This window comes from Mustela erminea, chromosome 6, assembly GCF_009829155.1.
Source record: "Mustela erminea isolate mMusErm1 chromosome 6, mMusErm1.Pri, whole genome shotgun sequence".
Lineage (NCBI taxonomy): Eukaryota > Metazoa > Chordata > Mammalia > Carnivora > Mustelidae > Mustela > Mustela erminea.
The window spans coordinates 84,658,243-84,678,495 of NC_045619.1; the positions used below are offsets into that span (position 1 = coordinate 84,658,243).

The 20,253-nt window shown below is 48.4% G+C and overlaps 2 protein-coding genes and 1 long non-coding RNA gene across 4 annotated transcripts; 1 reads left to right on the forward strand and 2 right to left on the reverse strand.

Moving 5' to 3' along the window:
- Window positions 1-37: 37 nt before the first annotated feature.
- On the reverse strand, window positions 38-2,877 carry DDN (dendrin). The gene is made up of 2 exons (XM_032348072.1): window positions 2,625-2,877; window positions 38-2,206 (listed from the first exon to the last, which is right to left on the reverse strand). Exons 1-2 carry the CDS (start codon window positions 2,831-2,833, stop codon window positions 304-306), a joined length of 2,112 nt encoding a protein of 703 aa, XP_032203963.1. The 5' UTR covers window positions 2,834-2,877; the 3' UTR covers window positions 38-303.
- LOC116593719 lies at window positions 2,117-20,252 on the forward strand. The gene is made up of 2 exons (XR_004286944.1): window positions 2,117-2,230; window positions 18,852-20,252. It is a non-coding gene; the product is annotated as an uncharacterized LOC116593719 (long non-coding RNA).
- Window positions 5,953-19,843, reverse strand: PRKAG1 (protein kinase AMP-activated non-catalytic subunit gamma 1). 2 transcript variants are annotated; one of them, XM_032348073.1, is made up of 12 exons: window positions 19,750-19,843; window positions 15,441-15,489; window positions 9,025-9,134; window positions 8,743-8,824; window positions 8,586-8,644; window positions 8,397-8,442; window positions 8,256-8,310; window positions 7,859-7,985; window positions 7,377-7,542; window positions 7,186-7,223; window positions 6,781-6,927; window positions 5,953-6,644 (listed from the first exon to the last, which is right to left on the reverse strand). In XM_032348073.1, exons 1-12 carry the CDS (start codon window positions 19,756-19,758, stop codon window positions 6,540-6,542), a joined length of 993 nt encoding a protein of 330 aa, XP_032203964.1. In that variant the 5' UTR covers window positions 19,759-19,843; the 3' UTR covers window positions 5,953-6,539. The 2 variants fall into 2 exon arrangements, with proteins under 2 accessions (XP_032203964.1, XP_032203965.1); XM_032348074.1 differs by lacking the exon at window positions 19,750-19,843 and adding an exon at window positions 19,409-19,496.
- Window position 20,253: the final 1 nt, after the last annotated feature.

The window sequence follows — 20,253 nt, forward strand, 5'->3', positions numbered from 1 at the left end:
GAAAGAGGAAAAGGAAGGGAAGGGAAGGACAGGGGAGGGGAGGGGAGGGGAGGGACGAAGTGGGAAGGGAAGGGAGGTGGAGGGAAGGGGTGGGGAGGGGAGGAAAGGAAAGGAAAGGAAAGGAAAGGAAGGGAAGGGAATAAATCGTGAATTGGCATATGTTCCCTTTCCTTTCATTTGGGCTGCTTCTATTTCAAGTATGGGAACGATTCTGGGGAAAGGGTAGAAGGAAGTCTGTGAGGAAAGAGGACCAGTGGGTCCAAGGATGGAAAAGTGGGGAACACAAATACAAGGAAGGGCCTGTCACTGCCGCTCCCTATTTCCCTGTGGGGTCCCCTTAGTGTCCCTCGTTCCGAAGAGGGCCTCCTCGGTTCGGCTGATGACATCTAGAATCTCTCGGATGCTGTCGCTCAGCTCTGCTGTCTTCCCGCCTTCCCCGGGCCGGGGTTGCTCATTTCGCCAGGAGGCGCCCGAGGCTTCTGTGTCGCTTCCATCAGAAGAGCCGCTATGGACGCTGAGCTCCGCAGCTTCGTCCGAGTCCGAGTCTGGGGCGGTGTGCCGGCGGATGCGGGATACGGCTTCCCGCAGGGCCCCGGCGTAGGGCCCTGGGGTCCGCGGCCAGCCCCGGCCAGCGCGCCGCGGGACCGCCGCCCCTTCCTCCGAGCCCTCGGCACCGACCGTGCCTCCTGAGGCCGCTGGGCCTGAGGCTGAGCGCTCTGGGCTACCCGGCTGCGGAGGAGCGTCCTGAAGGTTTACTTCGCCAACAGGGAGCCCCAAGATGCGGGAGGCGCGCTCCTCCAAGGAGGAGTCCGCGGGCTTCCCGCCCTCAGCTTCGAACCCGTGCCCTCCACCGAGGTGGTGTGAAAGGCGACTGCTCAAGAGCCGTTTCTGGCAAGGGGAGGGAAAGGCCGCGGCTCCCTCGCCCTCCTCCTTGTTGGGCTTCGATTGATTAGGGGCATCCCCCACGACGCGCGGAACCCCATCGGGCAAAAGCTGTACATGCTGGGTTCGAGGGGTTGGGACATACTGTGACCGTATCACCACGCACGTGGCGTCAATGACAAAGACGCCTTCTCCACGAGCAGGGCCACGGGAACTGCGGGGTAGGGTGTGGGCGCGGCGCGTCCCCTTCCAACCCTCCAAGGTCCCAGGTCGAGCCCCCTCTCTATGACCCAGGGACTCTCTCCATCCCGTGCCTCCTGGAGCCCAGGGTCTGGGGAGGGTCTGGCTATGTCGGGGCGGCTGCTTTTTAAGGGAGGGAATCCAGCATTTGGGGAGCCAGCTCTGTTCCCTATTTTCTTTCCCTTCCCCGGAGCCCTTGCGATGGGGCCTGGACCTGGGAGCGGGACGCGGGGGGCTGGGAGTCGCAGCGGCCAAGCCCGCAGGAGCCGTCTCCGTGCTTGGGTTAACAGCAGCTTTGGCTTGGGAATGGCCGTCGCTACCACTAGTGGCCAGCCCCAGGCTTTTCTCCGCGGCCCCCTTGCCCAAGGACTCCAGCCTCGGCCCGGCTGTTCCACAGCCTGGGGATCCCCCCAAGAGACCCCGCCCCTGTCGGAGACCCCAAGCCCCGAGGACGTCCCGGTAGATCCGAGGATCCAGCCTCTTCTTTGTGCACCCTCCCTCTGTCCCGGCCGGAATCGGAGCAGAGGCTGCAGAGGCTGGCGCCTGGGAGGGCTCGGGGCCTCGCTTTGACCCCAAGGTCCTGTGGGGGCCTTCGTAAGAAGGTGGAGCCACGTAGGGTGGCGGGCGGTCCCAGCGTCGTCGCAGGGCTGTCCCGGCTGCGCCTCTCAGCAGCAGGTGAGCCTCGTAGCTGGGGGGCCCTGGCCTCCTACCTCCCCAGGGCCCCGCCCACGCCGCCCCTGGGTCGCTCTGCGGCTGCGCGGATGGACGGGGCGGTCGCCCCGCCGGCCCCAGGCGCTCGGGTCGTGAAGGAGCCGGGGGCCCTACAGGCTGGGCCACCCGAGGGGCGTTCCGAGGTTCCGGGCGGGGCCGACCGGGGGGGCTCCTTCGGGCCCCACCAGCCTTGCGCCTTTTTCGCTCGGTCTCCTTGGCCTCCCGCTCCTGCGATGCCGCTTTCCTTTTTTCTTGCTCCCGGGCTCGGGCCTCGGCCGGGGGCCCCGCCCGCCAGTTGGTCGCCTCCTGCAGCACCCTGGAGGCCCAGGGACGGCGGGGCGGCGGCTCAGGGGATCCCGGGCGCGGCCCACACCTGGGACAATGAGCAGGAACCCAGGTGAGCAGTTTGTGGGGGAAGGGAGCCGAGGCCCGGGGAGCTGGGAGCCCTGGAGACCATTTGGGGCAGCCGAGTGGAGGGGTGTGTGTGAGTGTGTGCCCGTGTGCACGTGCGTATATGTTAGGGCTGAAGTCGAAGGCGGACTCCTCACCATCCCTCCATGCACACTTTAACAGCGTCTGCCCCATCTCACCTCCTGCCCTTTCTCACACCCACTCCTGCCCCCCAAAACAATGCGGGAAGAGTCAGGCCCCAGGCCTCGGAATGGGGTAGGGGGAGGCGTGGGAAAGAGAAAGGGGACCAGCAGCACTAGCTGGTGCCTGCGGGGAGGTCCGGACCCCACTCCCCGCCCCACCACTCTCTTCCCAACACCCGTCTCCTCTCCTTCACTCACGTGCGGCTCTGGGGCCCTCGGGCCCAGTGGCTGGCTTGGAAGTCCATGGGCTGTCGAGGAGGGGCGCGGCGACTATAATGACAGGAAATAGTCTTCACTTCGATCACCAGCAGCTTGGATTTCTGCACCCAGAGGCAGCTGCCAGACTCCTCATCCTGGGGCTCCCGGGGGCTGTCGGGCCCCTCGGAGAAGAGCTGGCCATCCAGCATCCTGCCCCACCCCACCCCGGCCCCCCACCCTCCCACCCGCCCCGAGAGCCCCCTCCCAGCCCGAGGAGCCGGCGCCCACTGCAGAGCGACGGGCCCAGAGACTGGGGACTATATATACCCGGGCACACGTGTGTGCCTGTCTGTGTGTGTGTGCGCGCGCATGTGACACGGTGCGGCGCGGACGGCACAGCGCTGCTGCCTCCCCCATGTGCACGGCCGCCCCCTGGGGCCCGGGATTGGGCGCCCCTTCCCACTGTTCATGTCCCCCAAGCCTGATGGGACCTGCGCGAGTGGGCAGGGGACTTCTTATTTTTGCCAAGCTGATGCTGCCCTTCCCCCACCCCCCATTTCTTCAACCTCCCGGCCGTTTTTAACCCTTCACTCTTCTGCTTGTGGGGTGCTCCACCACCAGGGTTCTGCCACTGACTTCCTGCCTCGGACTTCAGTTTCCCTAACAGGGAGGTGACAGGAATGGAACTCAAGGTCTCTGCCTGCCACTCTCTGCTGGTTTCCATGGGGTTGGGGTGCAGGGGGTCTATTTTTAGCGTCAGTGGCTGTTCGGGTGCAGAGAGATGAGTAACCAGCTTCCATGCGGTGGAGGGAGGAGGCGGTGGTTTTCACGCAGCTTTTATGTGACTCTGGGGGAGAGCTGCCTCCCCAAGCTCAGAAAGGGTGACCCCCCACACCTTTAACTCCTTGCCCTCTGAGTGTTGCAGCCCAGGGCTGCTGGTAGGACACAGGAGTCTGTCTTGGCCATCAACTGTCCCACGTTCCTATTCTAGATGTTTGTCCTTGGGCATGTATGGAGCCCTCTCCCCACAGCAGGCTCTCTCCCCAAATCCAGAAGCCAGGATCTGGGGGTCATACTGTTCTGTGCCCACACAGCTCTGCTCAGCCTTATGGAGGACAGACTAAGGTGCTTATGCATTTGCACTCTTTCAGAAGGGATGGAGGAGGAATGGTGTGCTCCCTTGGCAAAACCAATACCCTAGCAACTGAAATGATAACGAGTGGCCCCCGCTTCCCAGCATAGAGCTGCCCATCATCACCACTACCACAATGCCTAGCTCACTTAGCCCCCACCTGAAGTGGTGCTCAAGATGCTCACCTTTTACACTCATTCTGCCCAGGGGCAGGGGGTGTTGCTTACATCCACATGCTCCCTCCCCCCAAGCCTACACCAGGTGTCCCCTGATTCACCATGGTAATGTTAGTGGCAGCACAGCCCACGCCAACCCTTCCATGCAGAGACTTAGCAACCATCCTGGCAACCATGGCAGCAGCTCCAGTGGAGGGGAGGGGAGACGGGAGGTGGGAGAAGAGTGTGTATGGCAATGGTTCCTGAGGAAGAAGGGATAATTTGCCTCTTTTGAGAGGAATAGTTAAGAATAGGCTATGAGGCTTTGTAATTTTGTTCCTTGTCTTTCTTTCTGCTCCATTCTCAGATTTTGAAACTGACTGGGCTTTAGGGGAGAATGGGAGAGGCAAAAAGATCATGCAGCCCTTTGGGTACAGACCCTTCCTTCTAAGAGGATGGGGCCTGGACGATTGTTGTGGCAGAGACTGACTTCATGAGAACCAGAGCAACCAAACCCAGGCTCCCTGCTCCCTAATATGAACCCTTAGAGATAACCCAAACAGCCCCTATGCCCTCCATTTGACCATACTCCCTCCCCCACTTTTCACACCTACCAGCTGCACTCTGGTGGCTCTTTGCTTGAAGATGCTTCCTTCTACCCAGGTCCCACCAGAGTCCTAGGGCTTTTTAAAGCCCTTGCCTCCTCCCTAGACAAACCCTCAGTGATGGAATGTGACATAAGAAGACATCTGTCCTCTCCACCGTGCAGTCACCCCCACATGCATAAGCATACCCGAATTCTAATAACTTGGAAGCCTCCCTCCCCCAAGTCTGGGAATGTGCTGTGAGCTATGAAGAGGGGAATGCAGAAGCAGGGGCTTTCTCCAAAGCCAGGAAGGCAGCCCTGACAAGCTGCCTTGACACTTTTCCCCATGAGCCATGAGGAAGCCTACTTTGGAGGAACCGGTATGGTATGCCAGGATTCATCAGAGTTCTTAGGTAAGTAGGGGCTAGAAGTCCTCCAAGATTACTTCTGGTCTTGGACAGGAAATGGTTTCAAACCTGCAAGTCAGTGGTGAGACGGTACCCCAAATCTGGCTCAGGCCTTGGAAACTAGCAGTCTTTATGGTATTTGGTTTTGACTGTTTGGTTCACATGGTTTCAGCATTGGTGGAGTCTGCTCTCCACCCCCCACTTCATTCTCACCTTGGAAGAATGGTAAGGCATTTTGTAGGTTCAAAGACAGTTCCAGCTCAGCAAAATTCAAACAGAATCCAACCTTCCCTAAGAAAAGTTGATGACGGTAGCACATCTCTCTGCCTAAAAGAGACCCTCAGTCTCTCTACTCAGATCTAACACTGTTAGGAGATTTTCCTGGGGTCTCAGCTATGGTTCAGGCAGAGGGGAAAGTAAGGTAATACGGAGAATTGCGGGGGAATAGGGTGGGAAACAGTTATGAATGGAAAGTTGGAAAGGCAGTAAGTCTAGTGTAGTGGTAAAGAGCAGGAGCTCTGGGGCCGGACTGTTTGGGTACAAATCCTAGCTCTACATTTTCCTAGCTGTGTGGCATTGGGCTGGTTACTTAGCCTTTCTGCCTCAGTTTTCTTTTTTTTTCAATCTGTAAAACTGGAATCATATCTACTATTTTCTGAGGCTTAAATGAATTAATAGATGTAAAGCACTAAGAATGGTCCCTGACACAGTTTTACATATATATGTGTGTGTATATATGTATGTGCCATTATTCCTGTTGCTAGTAATGGGTTGAAGAAACCATATGAAGTAGAACGGTCGATGGGGCACCTGGGTGGCTCAGTTGGTTAAGTGTCTGCCTTTGGCTTAGTCATGATCCTGGGTCCCGGGATAGAGCCCCACACTGGACTCCCTGCTTGGCAGGGAGCCTGCTTCTCTCTCTCCCTCTGCGCACCATTCCCCTTGCTTTGCTTTCCCTCTGTCAAATAAATTTTAAAACATCTTAAAAAAAACACGTCGAACAGTTGGAACAGTAGTGTCTATGAAGTGCAAGAATCAGACACTGCAATACCATGAAGAGGTTCCTGTCATTTTAATTAGGCTTGCCATGAAAAGCAATAGCCTCAGCTAATCGCTCTGCCCTCCTCCTCCACATAACCCCCGTCTCCCTTCATTTGCACATAGCACAGGAACCCAACGACCCTCCTCCCTACAATCCTCCCACCTCCCATTATGGGAAGAAATGTCACTAAATGGACTCAGCCTCCTCCATACAGCATGAAGCAGGATGAATAAAAATATCTTTAGGAAGAGTTTTGTTGTGCTATTATCTTAGGGTGGAGTCAGGGACAGAGAGAGAGGTGAGGTCTGGGGATCTCTTAGAGATCAGAATTGGCCTGAGGGGCACACAACCCATCATTCACCCAGAAAGGGGACTCCATCTAAGAGGTCAAGGGCTAGGATGGGCTAGGCTGTGTTAGGATACGGATAGCTAAAAATCCATTCTCCTTCCTCTCCCCCAACCCCCCGCACCCTCCCTAGCTCCCAAGCAGGGAACAGAGTCACAATTCTCAAGGTTTCATCCATGGTTGCTAGAACGTGGGGCAGGCAGTGAGTGGGGCATATCCCCGGGTGCTGCCTGACCCCTTCCCCAGCTCAGGGCTTCTCTCCTCCTGTGAGCACCAGGGCCTGCAGGATATCAGACAGAGATACAATCCCTTTGACCACGTCATTCTCATCAACCACGACAAGTCGGTGAACCTGCATGGAGCAACAAGGGAGAAAAGGGGTTTAGTGATAGCCTCAGTTAGGATGAACCCTGCAACCCTTACCCACCTTGCCAAACCCCACTCTCAAGCTGCACCCCCATCTCCTTCTGAGTCACTGGCCTCCCTACCTCTGCTTCCACCAATCTGTTGATGATGGTCTCCAGAGTCTCATGCAGGTAGCACTTGAGGACTCCCTCAAAGTAATGGGAGCGATGCTGCAAGGCTTTGGTCACAGACACATCTAGGTTGTTGTAGGTCTTTTCTGCTGCCAGATTCTGGGGAGAGAGAGGAAGGTGCTTGCAGGGAAGCAAGGAAGTCAAGCCCCCAAACCCTGAGCCCACCCGACCATACCAGAGGGATTCAGGGCAGTTGTTAGCCACAAACCACACCCAACCTATTCCTTTTCAAACTGGATTTGGAAACTCAGAAGCTTCTAAAACCCTTAGGTCCCAGAAGAGACTCAATTCTTCTCCCTCTCCACATTCAACACCCCACCCCTTTCCCTACCTCCCAGCCCCTCCGCAATCACTCACGATAACATCAAACTTGGAGTAGATGTCCACCACACGCCCTAGGGGGACAGAGGCAGTTCAGCAAAGAGGATCTGGCATCCCAGGCTCCCCCTGCCTATAGCATCACCCTTCAGGCTGAGCTGAAGGACAGGAGATTTCCCAGAACCACCCTGATTTCCCTGGAGCCTTCCCTCTCTTGCACAATCTCTCACCTTTCTCATCTACTACTGGCAGTGCTGAGACTCGATGTTGTACAAAGATCCCCAGAGCCACGTAAACAGGGGTGGTGGTGCGGACCATAGCAATGTTGGCATAGGTGCCAATCTGTAGCTCTTCCAGAGACTTAGACATGAACTCTGGCTTGGGGAACTCAGTGATCTGAGGAGAGAACCATCAGGGTCATCTTCAAGAACCCCACCACCACCACACTTTGTTACCCCTCCAACCCAGTATATAAGAAGTAAAAACCAGGGGCATGCAGTGGCTCAGTCGCTTAAGTGTATGACTCCTGATTTCAGCTCAGGTCATGATCCTAGTGCACGGTGTCAGGCTCTGCATTGGGTGTGGAGCCTGCTTAAGATTCTCTCTCTCTCTCTCTCTCTCTCTGCATCTGCCCCCTGACTCCTCCACCCCTGCTGTCTCTCTTTGGGGGGGGAAAAAAAAAAGAAGTAAAAACCAAGCTGAGGACACTTACAAACAATTTGAGGAACTTGAGGATGCGCTTGTGGGTGAGGATGTATAAGGTGTTGCCTGATTCCGGGTCAATAACTGGCAGCCTGTGGATCTTGTTTCGAATTAATGAAGAGACAGCATCAAACAAGCTGTGGGAAATTGGGCATAATGATAAGTCCCACAGTGCTGAGCTTGAGATGAGTAAATAGCTTCTAAGAGTATGTTTATAAACAGGGAAAACTGGTGATTGGGATAGGAGAGCAGTGTTCAAACTAGACCTTAAGAGTATGTGAATGTGTGTGTGTTTGGGAGGAGAGTCTTGTTTCTCTTCTGCCCCTGGATCTTTAGGTATCTAGGGCTTTAGCTTCACTGGTGGCAAGGCTCCTCCCCTTATGGACAAATGGATAGCTGGAACTCACCTGGCATTAGGAGAAATGCAGACGAGTGGTTTGAAGGAGTCCTGTAGGTACACCTCTGAAGGGAAAAGGGAGGTCCACAAAATACCAGTATGGAAAACTCTCCAGCCTTTTCCCTTTTACCACCCCCAGTTCCCTACATACCTCTCCAAGTTTCTATCTTGTGTTCTTCTAGCTCATAGATCTGTACCTGGAAGCAGAAGCACAGAACTTGAGACTTGATCTCTCTACTTCAAGGACCCCTCGTTGTTTGCTTGGAAGAAAGGAACTAGGAATGAGGGACTTTGGGTAGGCAAAAAAGGTTTGGTCATTGGGCTTCGGTACCAGTCTTACCAAGGCTGATTTATAGTAGCGATGCAGGATATTGATGAAATCAGTGATGGTCAGCATGCCTAGAAGCCAAGACAAGATTCCTCAGCACTGCTCAAAGCTTCTCTCCCTGCCCAGCACAAGGTGCCAATAATACTATGTTCCAGGAAATTCTGCCTACCTACAAAACTTTGCTTCTTACTATCCCACAAAGGTGCAGCCCGTACACCATTAGTCACCAAAGCAAAGAAAGCTTTCTTCACCTGTAGCCAAAAGAGTCATGATCACAAAGGAAAATTCACAGGGCGCAAGACTTTAAAAGAACGGGCGTTGGGTATGTTGGGAAAAACATGAAACTAAACCCATATAAGGACAAGGAAATTACCCTTAGGATGACATAGGATGAGAGTTTTTGAACCAGAGGCTCCTAGGAAGGGGGATGGGAGAAGAGGATTTCACCCACCTGCAGGGAAGTGTCAAATACAACCAATTTGGAGCTTGTGGGAATCAGGTCATAGCAGCGATGAGACTTCATGAAGGAAGTATACACACTATTGTTGGATTCTGGGGTCTCTGCATAGGGTGGGATAGTTAGAAGCTTCCTTCCATGCAACAACTCACAATCAACAGAGGCAGAAAATAAAAGTGTAGCTGTTCAAATATTTATAGCCTGATTTTTTTTTTTAATAAGGCCCCTTTTCTATCTGTTTTGTTCTTACTGTTCCCAGAAAAACTAGATATACTCCTTAGAAACTATTTCATCCAACCCCCATATCCAGGTAGGACTCTATCTATTGGCTCCTCAGGCAAAAGACAGCTACTAAAACAGAAAATCTATTAATAGCTTTCATTAACCTCTTCTAGCCTAAAGGTTTTTTCTCATCTTTAACTCAAATTTCCCCTTTCATGTATTTAAGTGCATTTTCACTTGTTGTCTTTTCTCAATTAAGACGTAATTAAGCTTCTTAAAATGCAAGTAAGCTTCTTAAAGTTCTTCTAAGATCTGCAGATGAGAAAGTCATGGTCCAAGTTGGGCTGTTTCAGATCAACACTCAGTTGAAGCCCAGTGCTTAATTAACCTGGCTGCAAGCGCCCTGAGAGTCCATCTTGGGATGACCCCGTGAATCAAAAATCATCCCATTTACTCTAGACAAATGGGAGAGCCTGGCTGTGTTCACCTGTCTATTCCTCTGATTTTAATTGCTTGCTCTAAACTGGAGAAGCAACCCAGAAAATAATAAACTTGAAGGTGCTATGTACTATGCTATGTGTACTTTAAAAATATCACATCATTTATTCCTTATGACAAACCTGTAAAGCAAATACTGTCCTCATTTTTCAGATGAGAAAACAGGTGGGAAGCAGATAAACTGCTCAAGGTTGCACCATTAGTAAGTGGCAAGACAGTCTTACACACAGACCTGATTCCAAAGTTCATGATCTTAGTGCTCGCTTCGGCAGCACATATACCAAAGTTCATGATCTTAAATGCTATGCCAGGTGTTTTTTTTGTTTTTTAATTTTTTATTTTTATAAACATATATTTTTATCCCCAGGGGTACAGGTCTGTGAATCGCCAGGTTTACACACTTCACAGCACTCACCAAAGCACATACCCTCGCCAATGTCCATAACCCCACCCCCCTTCTCCCAACCCCCCTCCCCCCAGCAACCCTAAGTTTGTTTTGTGAGATTAAGAGTCACTTATGGTTTGTCTCCCTCCCAATTCTATCTTGTTTCATTGATTCTTCTCCTACCCACTTAAGCCCCCATGTTGCATCACCACTTCCTCATATCAGTATGCCAGGTGTTTTTAATGTTTAAGATTTTACCCATTAACACAAGTATACTGTTTAAAAAGCCAAACCTAGAGATTTTTTTAAGAAAAACTGCAGTCCATGTCACCTACTGCCCTGTCCTACCCCTACCCGAATTGATTATTTTGGTACTTATATCTAGGTCTATAAATAACAACCTTTTCTTTTTTTTAATTCTTCCATTTTGGGGCATTATCTATTATCATTCAAGCAATATGAGAATTTTTAGTTCTCCTTCCTACTAGGACCCCAACACAAACATGTACTTCCTATCTCCCCATTCTTCCAGAAATTATGTTGGCTACATTAGTATTAAAATAACTTTGACGGAATTCCTTTTTCGGAGTGAAGCCCAGTGGTAAACTCCTGACTTTTTTTTTCTTTCTTTCACAACGTTGTTTTCCCTGGAGTTAATAACTGTCTTGTCTTTTTGTTTTTATAACTAATTCAAGTATTCATAACTAATTCAAATGTTCATAACTAATTCAACCCCAAACTCTTCATCAGTTGTTTAAATCTCTTCAAGAAATTCAGAAACTTGGGGCACCTGGGTGGCTCAGTGGGTTAAGCCGCTGCCTTCGGCTCAGGTCATGATCTCAGGGTCCTGGGATCGAGTCCGGCATCAGGCTCTCTGCTCAGCAGGGAGCCTGCTTCCTCCTCTCTCTCTCTGCCTGCCTCTCTGCCTACTTGTAATCTCTCTCCGTCAAATAAATAAATAAAATCTTAAAAAAAAAAAAAAAAAGAAATTCAGAAACTCTAGATAGTCTCTCAATTTAAACCACCCAAAGAAGTTTCTCGTGAATCTTTTGACCTGCTCAAATCTGGGCTGGTTTGCTGGTGTGCACAGCTGTCTTCCAGAGATCTTCCTTCATCACCATCCAGGGGCCCCCTTTCATGTCTTTTTTGTACTGGCACTTCTGTGTCCTGTACTCTTGTGTTTTCAACTTTCTTTCTTTTTTTTTATTACTTCCTTGTTTTGGTGATATACATCTTCCTGTAGCTTCCTGAGAAAGGGTGCATGGGAGGTAAATTTTTGAGACCTCACAGCCTGCAGATATCTTCATTTTACCCTCACCTTTGATGTATAATTTGGCTGGATATAAATTCTAGGTTTGGATTTATTTTCCTAAAGAATGTTGAAGGCACTGCCCCCATTGCCTTCTAGTTTCTGGTGTGTTGGAGAGTCCGAGGCAATTCCAATTCCTTTTATGTAACATGTTTTTGTTTGTTTGTTTCCTTTCTGGAAGCTCAGGATCTTCATTGTTTCCACTGTTTTGAAATCTCATGATGATTGTGCTTTGGGTAGGTCAATTTCATCCACTATGCTGGATACTCAATGAATCTTTTCAGTACTAAAACTAATGTCCTTCAGTTCCAGGAAATGTTCTTGAATTATTTCCTTGATCATTTCCTTCTCTTTGTGTTGTCCTTTTCCTCTTTCTGTAACTCCTATTATTTAGAAATCAGACTTCCTAGACTGACCCTTTAAGGTTGTTTTGTTTTGTTTTGTGAGTTGTTTTTGTTGTTATTGTTGTTAAAAATATCTCTTCTAGTTTATACTTCTTTTTCTTTCCTTTACTTCTTTGATTTTGGGGGCTTTTTAGAAAGATTTTCTTTTTTAGTAATCTCTACACCCAACATGGGCTTGAAATCACAGCCCCTAAGATCAATAGTCAACTGAGTCAATCGGGCACCCCACTTTGTTTTTTGAGGGGGCAGAAGGGACAGAGGGAGAGTGAGAGAGAGAATCTTAAGCTGTCTCCACACCCAGCACAGAGCCCAACATGGGGCTCGATCTCATGACCCTGAGATCATGAACTGAACTGAAATCAACAGTCAGACGCTTAACCAACTGAGCCATCCAGGCACCACACTTCTTTGATTTTTAGTTCTACTTTTTGGGAGTCTTCCTCCACTTAATTTTCCAAACGTCGTACTTAGTTTAAAATTTTTCCTATTGTATTTTTAATGTCTAAGAGCTCCTCTTTGTTTTCTGAAAATTCTTAAAAAAAAAAAAAATCAAGACATCCTCTATTTGTTGCATGATGGAAATAGGTTATCTGAGTATATATTAACATTAATTTTTTAAAGTTTTCTTCTCTATGCATTAATTTCTTTGTTGTTTTTTCCCTCTGTTTGTTCTTCGAGGGGGCAGTTTCAATCACTTTTCTTTTTATTTTAGAGGCATTTTTTAGATCTCTGGTTATCCTTAGTTTAAAGGAGCATTCAAACCATATTCTAAGAGTGCAGTCTCTCTCTCTCTTTCTAAGACTTTATTTATTTTGGAGACAGAGGACAAGAGAGAGCAGAGGGCACAAACAAGGAGGGGGAGAGGGAGAAACAGGCTCCCCGCTGAACAGGGAGTCCAATGGCTGGATCCCAGGACCCTGAGATCACAACCTGAGCTGGAGACAGATGCTTAACCAACTGAGCCACCCAGGCGCCCCAAAGTGCAGGCTTTAAAGTTGACTGGTAGCTCAAATGTACACATAAGTCTTATTGACTATGAGCTGTGTAGATGGAGAACATTCAGTACTTTTATTTTTAGGGCTTTCCCTTCAAGGGGATTCTGCAGAAGATTATTTACTCAATTTTGTGCTTAGAGGGTGAAGACTTCTGTCAGCATTTGGGAAATTAGATTGGGGAAAGGACTGGGATCTCAGCATCCAGTGTAGTTCATTCATGCTCCTGTGTTTAGTATAGTACTGCAGCCCTCAGCTGGGCGGACCTCCTCTCCAGACGTCCAGTCCTTTTTTTTTTTTAACAGATTTTATTTATTTATATGACAGAGAGATCACAAGTAGGCAGAGAAGCAGGCAGAGAGAGAGAGAGAGAGAGAAGCAGGCTCCCTGCGGAGCAGAGAGCCTGATGCGGGGCTCGATCCCAAGGACCCTGAGATCATGACCCAAGCCGAAGGCAGAGGCTTAACCCACTGAGCCACCCAGGCACCCCAGACGTCCAGTCTTTGCCACAGTTGGGAGGAGGAGTTTCCTAGCTGCACTCAGCTAGGGAGTAGGGAGTCTCTGAATCTAACTGCTTCTTAGATCTTCAATTCTTCTCTTGGCTTTCCCTGCTGCTAGTTTGTAATTCAGTTTTCTCAGGTCTGCTAAATGATTTACCACTCGTACATCTGTTTTCCCGCTTCCAATTACTAATGTCTCCTCTCTTATTCTCTCTATTCTGGTGGGTTTCTTCCTTTGGAAAAAAATTCTTTTGGTGGTTTTAGTAGGTTTTGTGAAGGAACAAAAGTAGATGCATGTATTCAGTCCACTATCTTTGACTGAAGCCTACTATTGTTTTTCAAGGAAATCTCTTATGGCCCCGTGCTGCTGGCCTATGTGGGTCTCCAGTGTCCCACATCCAGTGTCCCCCATCTGGGGGACATCCGGGAACTCCCCTGCCTTGCCCAAGGGGCTGGTTTAAGGAGTTCCCAAGAACGTGCCTTTTGATGCCAGTTTAAGACATGCTACACTGACAGTTAAATACCATCAATTTAGGCCATAGACTTATAAACACATTTGATTTAGCTTTCTCAGTATTTTAAAAATTATTTATTTATTATTATTATTTTTAAAGATTTTATTTTATTTTCTTTTGACAGACAGAGATCACAAGTAGGCAGAGAGGCAGGCAGAGAGAGAGAGAGAGAGAGAGAGAGAGAGAAGCAGGCTCCCTGCTGAGCAGAGAGCCCGATGAGGGGCTCTATCCCAGGATCCTGGGATCATGACCTGAGCCAAAGGCAGAGGCTTTAACCCACTGAGCCACGCAGGCGCCCCTTTAAAAATAATTTAAATCAATTTCTCAATTGTAAAAATCTGGAGATTGAGATAAAAATCCAAATTCTGAGCTTCTTTCAAAATCAGATCTTAGGCCTGAATTTCTGAAGAGTGATAACTGCCAAGACCTAGAAAGTTGCTGCGTCCTTTTAGATGTGACAGATCTATAGGTTGTCGTAGTTGTATGCACCTACAGCACTGCTTGGTTCACAATTGGAGTTTTTGAGCCTTGCCTTAGTGCTACTGCAGATGTACTCAGAAACATAAAATAGGCACTAGTATCATGCAGCAGTACTCAGTTATGAAGATATTACCCAGATAATTCAAATATGACTATGTTAACCTTTTAGGATACCAACAAAATGAAAACAGAACATTTAAAAATTCTTGTGGAGAACTCATAGATCCTTAATAATACGTCCTAAGATCTCAGCCCATATTTCAATTCTCTGAGAAAGTGTGTACTCTTAATGACATCAACATGTCCTGGGAAGACCTAGAGGTGTTCCTGGATAAAATCCTTTAAGGGAGGGGTGCCTGGGTGGCTCAGTGGGTTAAAGCCTCTGCCTTCGGCTCAGGTCATGATCCCGAGGTCCTGGGATTGAGCCCCACATCGGGCTCTCTGCTTGCCAGGGAGCCTGTTTCCTCCTCTCTCTCTCTGCCTGCCTCTCTGCCTACTTGTGATCTCTGTCTGTCAGATAAATAAATAAAAATCTTAAAAAAAAAAAAATCCTTTAAGGGAGGCACCTGTAAGTTCTGCTTCTTTCTAGATCGTCTACAGCTGGACCCTACCATTCTAACCAGTTATTTGTGCAGGTGCTAGAACTGCCTTCTCCTCTGCCCTGGATTTTAGGGTTTAGTGCCTCTATTTCTAGATTTGTTTTAAGGGCTTTCAAGGCCTTTCTATAATTTCTCATGTACACTCAGTGGCTTTAGTGAGCTCACTGGATGATAAAATCCTAGTGGCATTGTTTCAGGTCTAATCAGAAAATACCATTCACCACTGATACATGGTTAGCCGGCCCAGAATTGCCTATGGAGGTTTTCCCTCAAAAATTTCAGTGGTTCGATAATTGAAAATATTAATCATTCCCATCCTGCTCAAGATTTATTCCTGGGTGATCCTGCCGAATTACTAATCCTGACTGGTATGGTTTGGCACATTATCTGGCCCAGTTTTGATTTTTCCCAGGGGGCATCCTGAGAGAAATTCAAAAGCATCGCTGAGGACAAGTTAGGATTGGGCTATTGCTTTCGTAGCAGTTTCCTTTCTTCAGTAAACTTACCTTGAGGATGCTCATTTTCCATAGCTGGGGAGCTATCTGAAGAAGTGACCTGGAGAGACAAGAGGAACAAAGATTCAGCCTATCCTGGGCTCCATCCATTTTAGCCGAGCATGATGAGAAGGGCTAATGAACTAACAATGTCATTTAAAGCACTATGAAGCCCACTTAAAATATTACCTCATTTAATCATAACAATCCTGAGGTAAAAACTAATTAGAAAACTGAGGTTCAAGAAATATTAAACAGCCTGCCCAACATCACACGGCTGGTAAGGGAGGGGTACAATACGAGTTTGAACACATATCTGTATGGTTCCAAAGCCTATGCCCTTAACCACACTGCCTAATGAAACATTTGACTTAAAAGCTTAGACTAGAAAATCTGAGAATCCACAAGGTTCTCATAGATCTACTTAAAAAAACATGGAAGCCAGAGAGACAATACTGCTTTCCTCCAAATACTAAATCTACTCTTAGACACTAGAATCATAGACATACCCCTTTACCATTAAGAGAGGACCACATCAGGGGCCTAGTGAGTTAACCGTCCAACTCTTGATTTCAGCTCAGGTCATGATCTCAGGGTCATGAAATCAAGTCCCACATCTGGCTCTATACTGGGCCCAGAACCTGCTTAAGATTCTCTCTCTCTCCTCCACCACCCACCCTTCTAAAAAAAGAGAAAGAGAAAGAGAGAGACAGGACCACATCTGGGGAAGATCCGAGCAGCTGACTGTTACAGAGAGTTAAAGCTTGACTGACTGAGGGGTGGAAGAGGACAATAAATGTTTTGAAACTGGGAACCTGATTCCTCTTACTGCCCTTATGAGTCAAAGGCTCCTACAACCCAGAGGATGCTGGTTTTCCAAGTTGATTTGACCACGACAGTCTGACATCAGAGAACTTTGAATACAGAGAAGGCTTCAGAACCATCTCTGGGCTCCCTCAAGTGGGAACATTTGGAAATTTTCTTGTTATCTAGGAACCCAGGAGGGGTCATGATAATTTTAATCCACTGGAATCAACAGTTTTGGCTCCATTTGTTCTGGGTAACATACCAAAACTAACTTAAAAGTCGTACTTCACCTACATAGCTACGTATTAACATGAAATTGAAGGCCTTGGCTTGAACTTGGTAGGTTGGTGATAAACAGGGTCAAGTTTGCAGGACAGCTCTAAATTTCCCTCCTCTCATGGGCCAGGGTGGGGGCAGGAGGGAAGGGGAATAATCTCCCTCTTCTGTCTGGACTGCATAAGACTATCAGCTTGGCCCGGCATTTTGGCAAGGCTATCGGAACATACTGCCTCATCACTTTTAAGTGGGAGAGAGGGCTGTTCAGTGGTAAAGATACACATGGGATAACGCAGTCTCACAAAGATCTATACAAAGACACAGAAACAGCTACTTGTGTAGCTGTTTATTATACCCATCATATAATACATACTGCATTGTGCTACAGTTTTTTTGTTCGTTATCTATCCAAACAGGTTTTAAATTCCCAGAAGCTAGAACTGTTTTATATTTCTTTGTATCACCCACACCACTTAGCATGGGGTTCTGCACATAAATCTCAACTGTTTTGCTCTTTAACTCTCAAATTGATAATGATAATGCATACTCCTGTGAAGAGAGAGGCCTAAGATTAAGCTATAGAGGAAAAAAGTGATGTACAGCTAGAGATACAGAAACCTACACAAGAGAGTAAGGCATTATTGAATATGACTTTACCTTTCTGCCTGTTTCTCCACACAGGAGAATAATCACTTCTCTCTGCTTTTAATAGCATAGGAAACCTGGGAAAGTACCACTATAACACGAGTACAAAATATTATGGAGACACAGGCTAGATCTGACACATGGACTTACAGTTTCTTCTGAACTCCTGATCCACATTTAAAAATATATATATATTTATTTATTTTAGAGAGAGAACATGCACATGCTAGGGGGAGAGGGAGAGAAAAACTCAAGCAGACTTGGCACTGAGCACAAAGCCTGATGTGGGCTCACTCTTATGACCCCAAGATCATGACCTGAGCTAAAAGCAAGGGTCGAATGCTTAACCAACCGTGCCACCCAGTTACCCCCAATCCACATTTCTGATTGTTTGCTGGAATGCCACAGATATCACAAAAACTACTCAAACACTTCAATACAAAACAGCATCTGTCCTTTCATCCTATTATTCTTACTGGGGTTCCCTTCTCTGTTTTTTCGCATTGCTCTCCTCTGAGTGCCTAGAACTGTAGTATTGATTCCTCCAAGAATGAGCTATGCCAATATGTCTGCTTGGACTTGCAGGGCAGGGCATGACCTAAACTTGTCCTTAATGTCTACCAACTAAACTGATATGTTAGAAATGTCTCAAATCCATTTCTCTCCTTTCCACTTTCAGTTTCAACTTGGCTTTTACCTCTCACTTCTGCAACATTCTCTAAACTGGTCTCCCTGTCCGAAATCTCCTTTTCATCCTTCATGCTTCCTCCAAGTTCTCTCACTAAGCATCTCAGGTTTGTAAGGAACTTTTATCTCCAGCACCTAGGAGGTCACTACTTTCTGAAGTGACTCCATCCATCTGCAGAAGCTGCTAAGAACATTCCTAAAGCACACTCCCTGCCTTGGTCACAGAGCATCCATCGCTCCCCTTACTACAAAACAAAGTTCAAACTTAGTGTGGTATGCTATACCTTCAACCTGACCTCAGCCTACTTTTCCAATCTTTTCTCCCAAGCAAGCAAAATCCAAAGCTTGAGCAACATCAAGCCACTGGCTCATCCCCAATTAATCTCTACATACCCCAGTTTCTATGCCTGTGCTCACACTGTTCTCTCAACATGCAATGCCCTCTCCTAGGTCCATAATAATTTCTCCCTCCTCTATGTTTCCACAGTCCTTTGTTTGCATCTTGATGATAGCATTCATTACAGTCTACCTTCGGTAACAGCTGTCATTAGTTTGCCCTCACCCCCACTCCAGGCAGGCTGAGCATTTTCAAAGCAAAGGTTTTCTTTTCTTCTTTTTAAGACAATTTCTATCCCAAGAACCTAATCAATACAAAAAGGTGAGGACTAAATTAGAAAAGCTATGTAAAAATGTTCTGTAAACCATACTACATTGACAAGTAAGTAAAATAAAAATTGATACATTATTTTGCATTTAATGAACTCAGACCTTTTATTAGTCTTTATTATTATTATTATTTTTATTTTTAATGTAAACTCTATGCCTAACATGGAGCTAGCACTCATGACCCTGGGATCAAGAGTCACATGCTCTCCTGACTTGAGCCAGCCAGGTGTCCCAGACATTTTATTTTTGTTCAAACTTCTCTTAGTCTGTAAGAGCTGACTCCCTTGCCTGGGTGCCCAACTGCAAATCACTTGACCACTTCTGTCTGTTTTCTCCTTTAAGACTTGAGGGACAGGACTTCTCTGTAGGCAGAGAAAGGGTGTGGTAAAGGAATTACTAAAGGCATAGGACTGACCCAAAGAAAGATGAACCTGCCAGTAACAGATGATAAAAACCAAGACACGGAAAGAGTTACTCTGCCTGAGGGAGGATATATGGCTCCAGAGTTTTAGAAAAGGCTCCTGATCGTCACACTGGATCCAAACATGTAAAAGGCTACCTGCAGCATCTCTGGGAGGATGACAAGGACCTGCCACAACTGGTAGTGCCTGCTGGCCAAGAATGATCTGTGCCAACACGCCTGCTTAGAATCGCAGAACAGGGCATAACCTAAACTTGTCCAGGGACACAGCGGCCTCTAACACTGAAAGATTCCCTCCTTCAGGGAAAGCCCACTTTTCAGTCTTATTAAGGCAATGTGACTTCGCTAGACACCTCGAAGCAGTATAAAAGTCTTTCCCATCTCCCTCCTGCCAGGGACTGCAGGGCTCACACTCAAGACAACCGGGGGCCAGGTGCTACCTTGCAAGCAGGAGACCCTCAGAAGCCCCCTGCCTTACCCAGGAAAGCCGGATCACAGCACAGCCCTGCACTCTCTGGCAAACCTCTGAAGGTTTGAGGTGCTAAGAGGAAAGGAGGTCCGAGATCGCCGAGGTAGGCTCGGGTTCCTAACCGAGAGTAAAGAGTCACTGCCAGCTCGGGCTGAGAGTATCACGGACGTGAGGTAGGCATCGCGCGGCCCAGTCCTAGATGCGCCCAGCGAAGGAGCAGAGGGGCAGGGTCACGGCATAGGACAGACACCGGCTTCTCGTGCAGCGTCGGTCCCTGCTCAGGCCTCCCTGTCCCCTAACGGGGGTCTCGGGCTCCACAGCGCCCCTCGCCGCCCTCCCGTGCTCCTCACCGTCTCCATTTCAAGAGGCGCTGACTGGGTTCGCTCGCTTTAGGAAGCTCTCTGATAGCGGGGCAGAAGGGGCGGAGGGGGCAGAGGCCCCGCCCCGCATCCGGTACCGCGACACCACTTCCGCCTACGTCAGATACACGCAAGCCAAGGGCGGAAGGCGGGGACACCACTCTTCCGGCGTGGCCTGGCCTGCGTAACCGCCCTCCCCTGGGTGCTCTCGGACTTTACCGATCCGCTGCCGGCGAGGGTGACTGGACGGAGCCGCTTGTATTTAAAATGTTCTTTTTTTATTTGTCGTTTAAAAACAAACTTGGAAGAAGCAAAATCCAAAACTTGCCCTTTGCCTCTTGCAACATAAATTATGTACAGTTCAGAATGATCGCTGATACAAAACATGCCAAGGACAGGGCGCTGGGGGTGGAGGGAGAGAGGGCGCTTTAAAAAAGGGAATCATTTCATCCGTTGTTACGAAGGACCAATCTTGCTGTACAGGATACACACAAC

What these genes read in the sequence shown, in the direction of transcription:
- PRKAG1 (XM_032348073.1), bottom strand. An exon ending in GGAAAATGAGCATCCTCAAG is followed by an intron (nt 9,135 to 15,440) that starts GTAAGTTTACTG and finishes CACCCTATGCAG; the next exon opens with AGACCCCAGAATCCAACAAT. An exon ending in ACTCCAAGTTTGATGTTATC is followed by an intron (nt 6,928 to 7,185) that starts GTGAGTGATTGC and finishes CTCTCTCCCCAG; the next exon opens with AATCTGGCAGCAGAAAAGAC.
- DDN (XM_032348072.1), bottom strand. Translation starts at nt 2,833, where the DNA reads ATGCTGGATGGCCAGCTCTTCTCCGAGGGGCCCGACAGCCCCCGGGAG. An exon ending in CGAGGGCCCCAGAGCCGCAC is followed by an intron (nt 2,207 to 2,624) that starts GTGAGTGAAGGA and finishes TCATTGTCCCAG; the next exon opens with GTGTGGGCCGCGCCCGGGAT.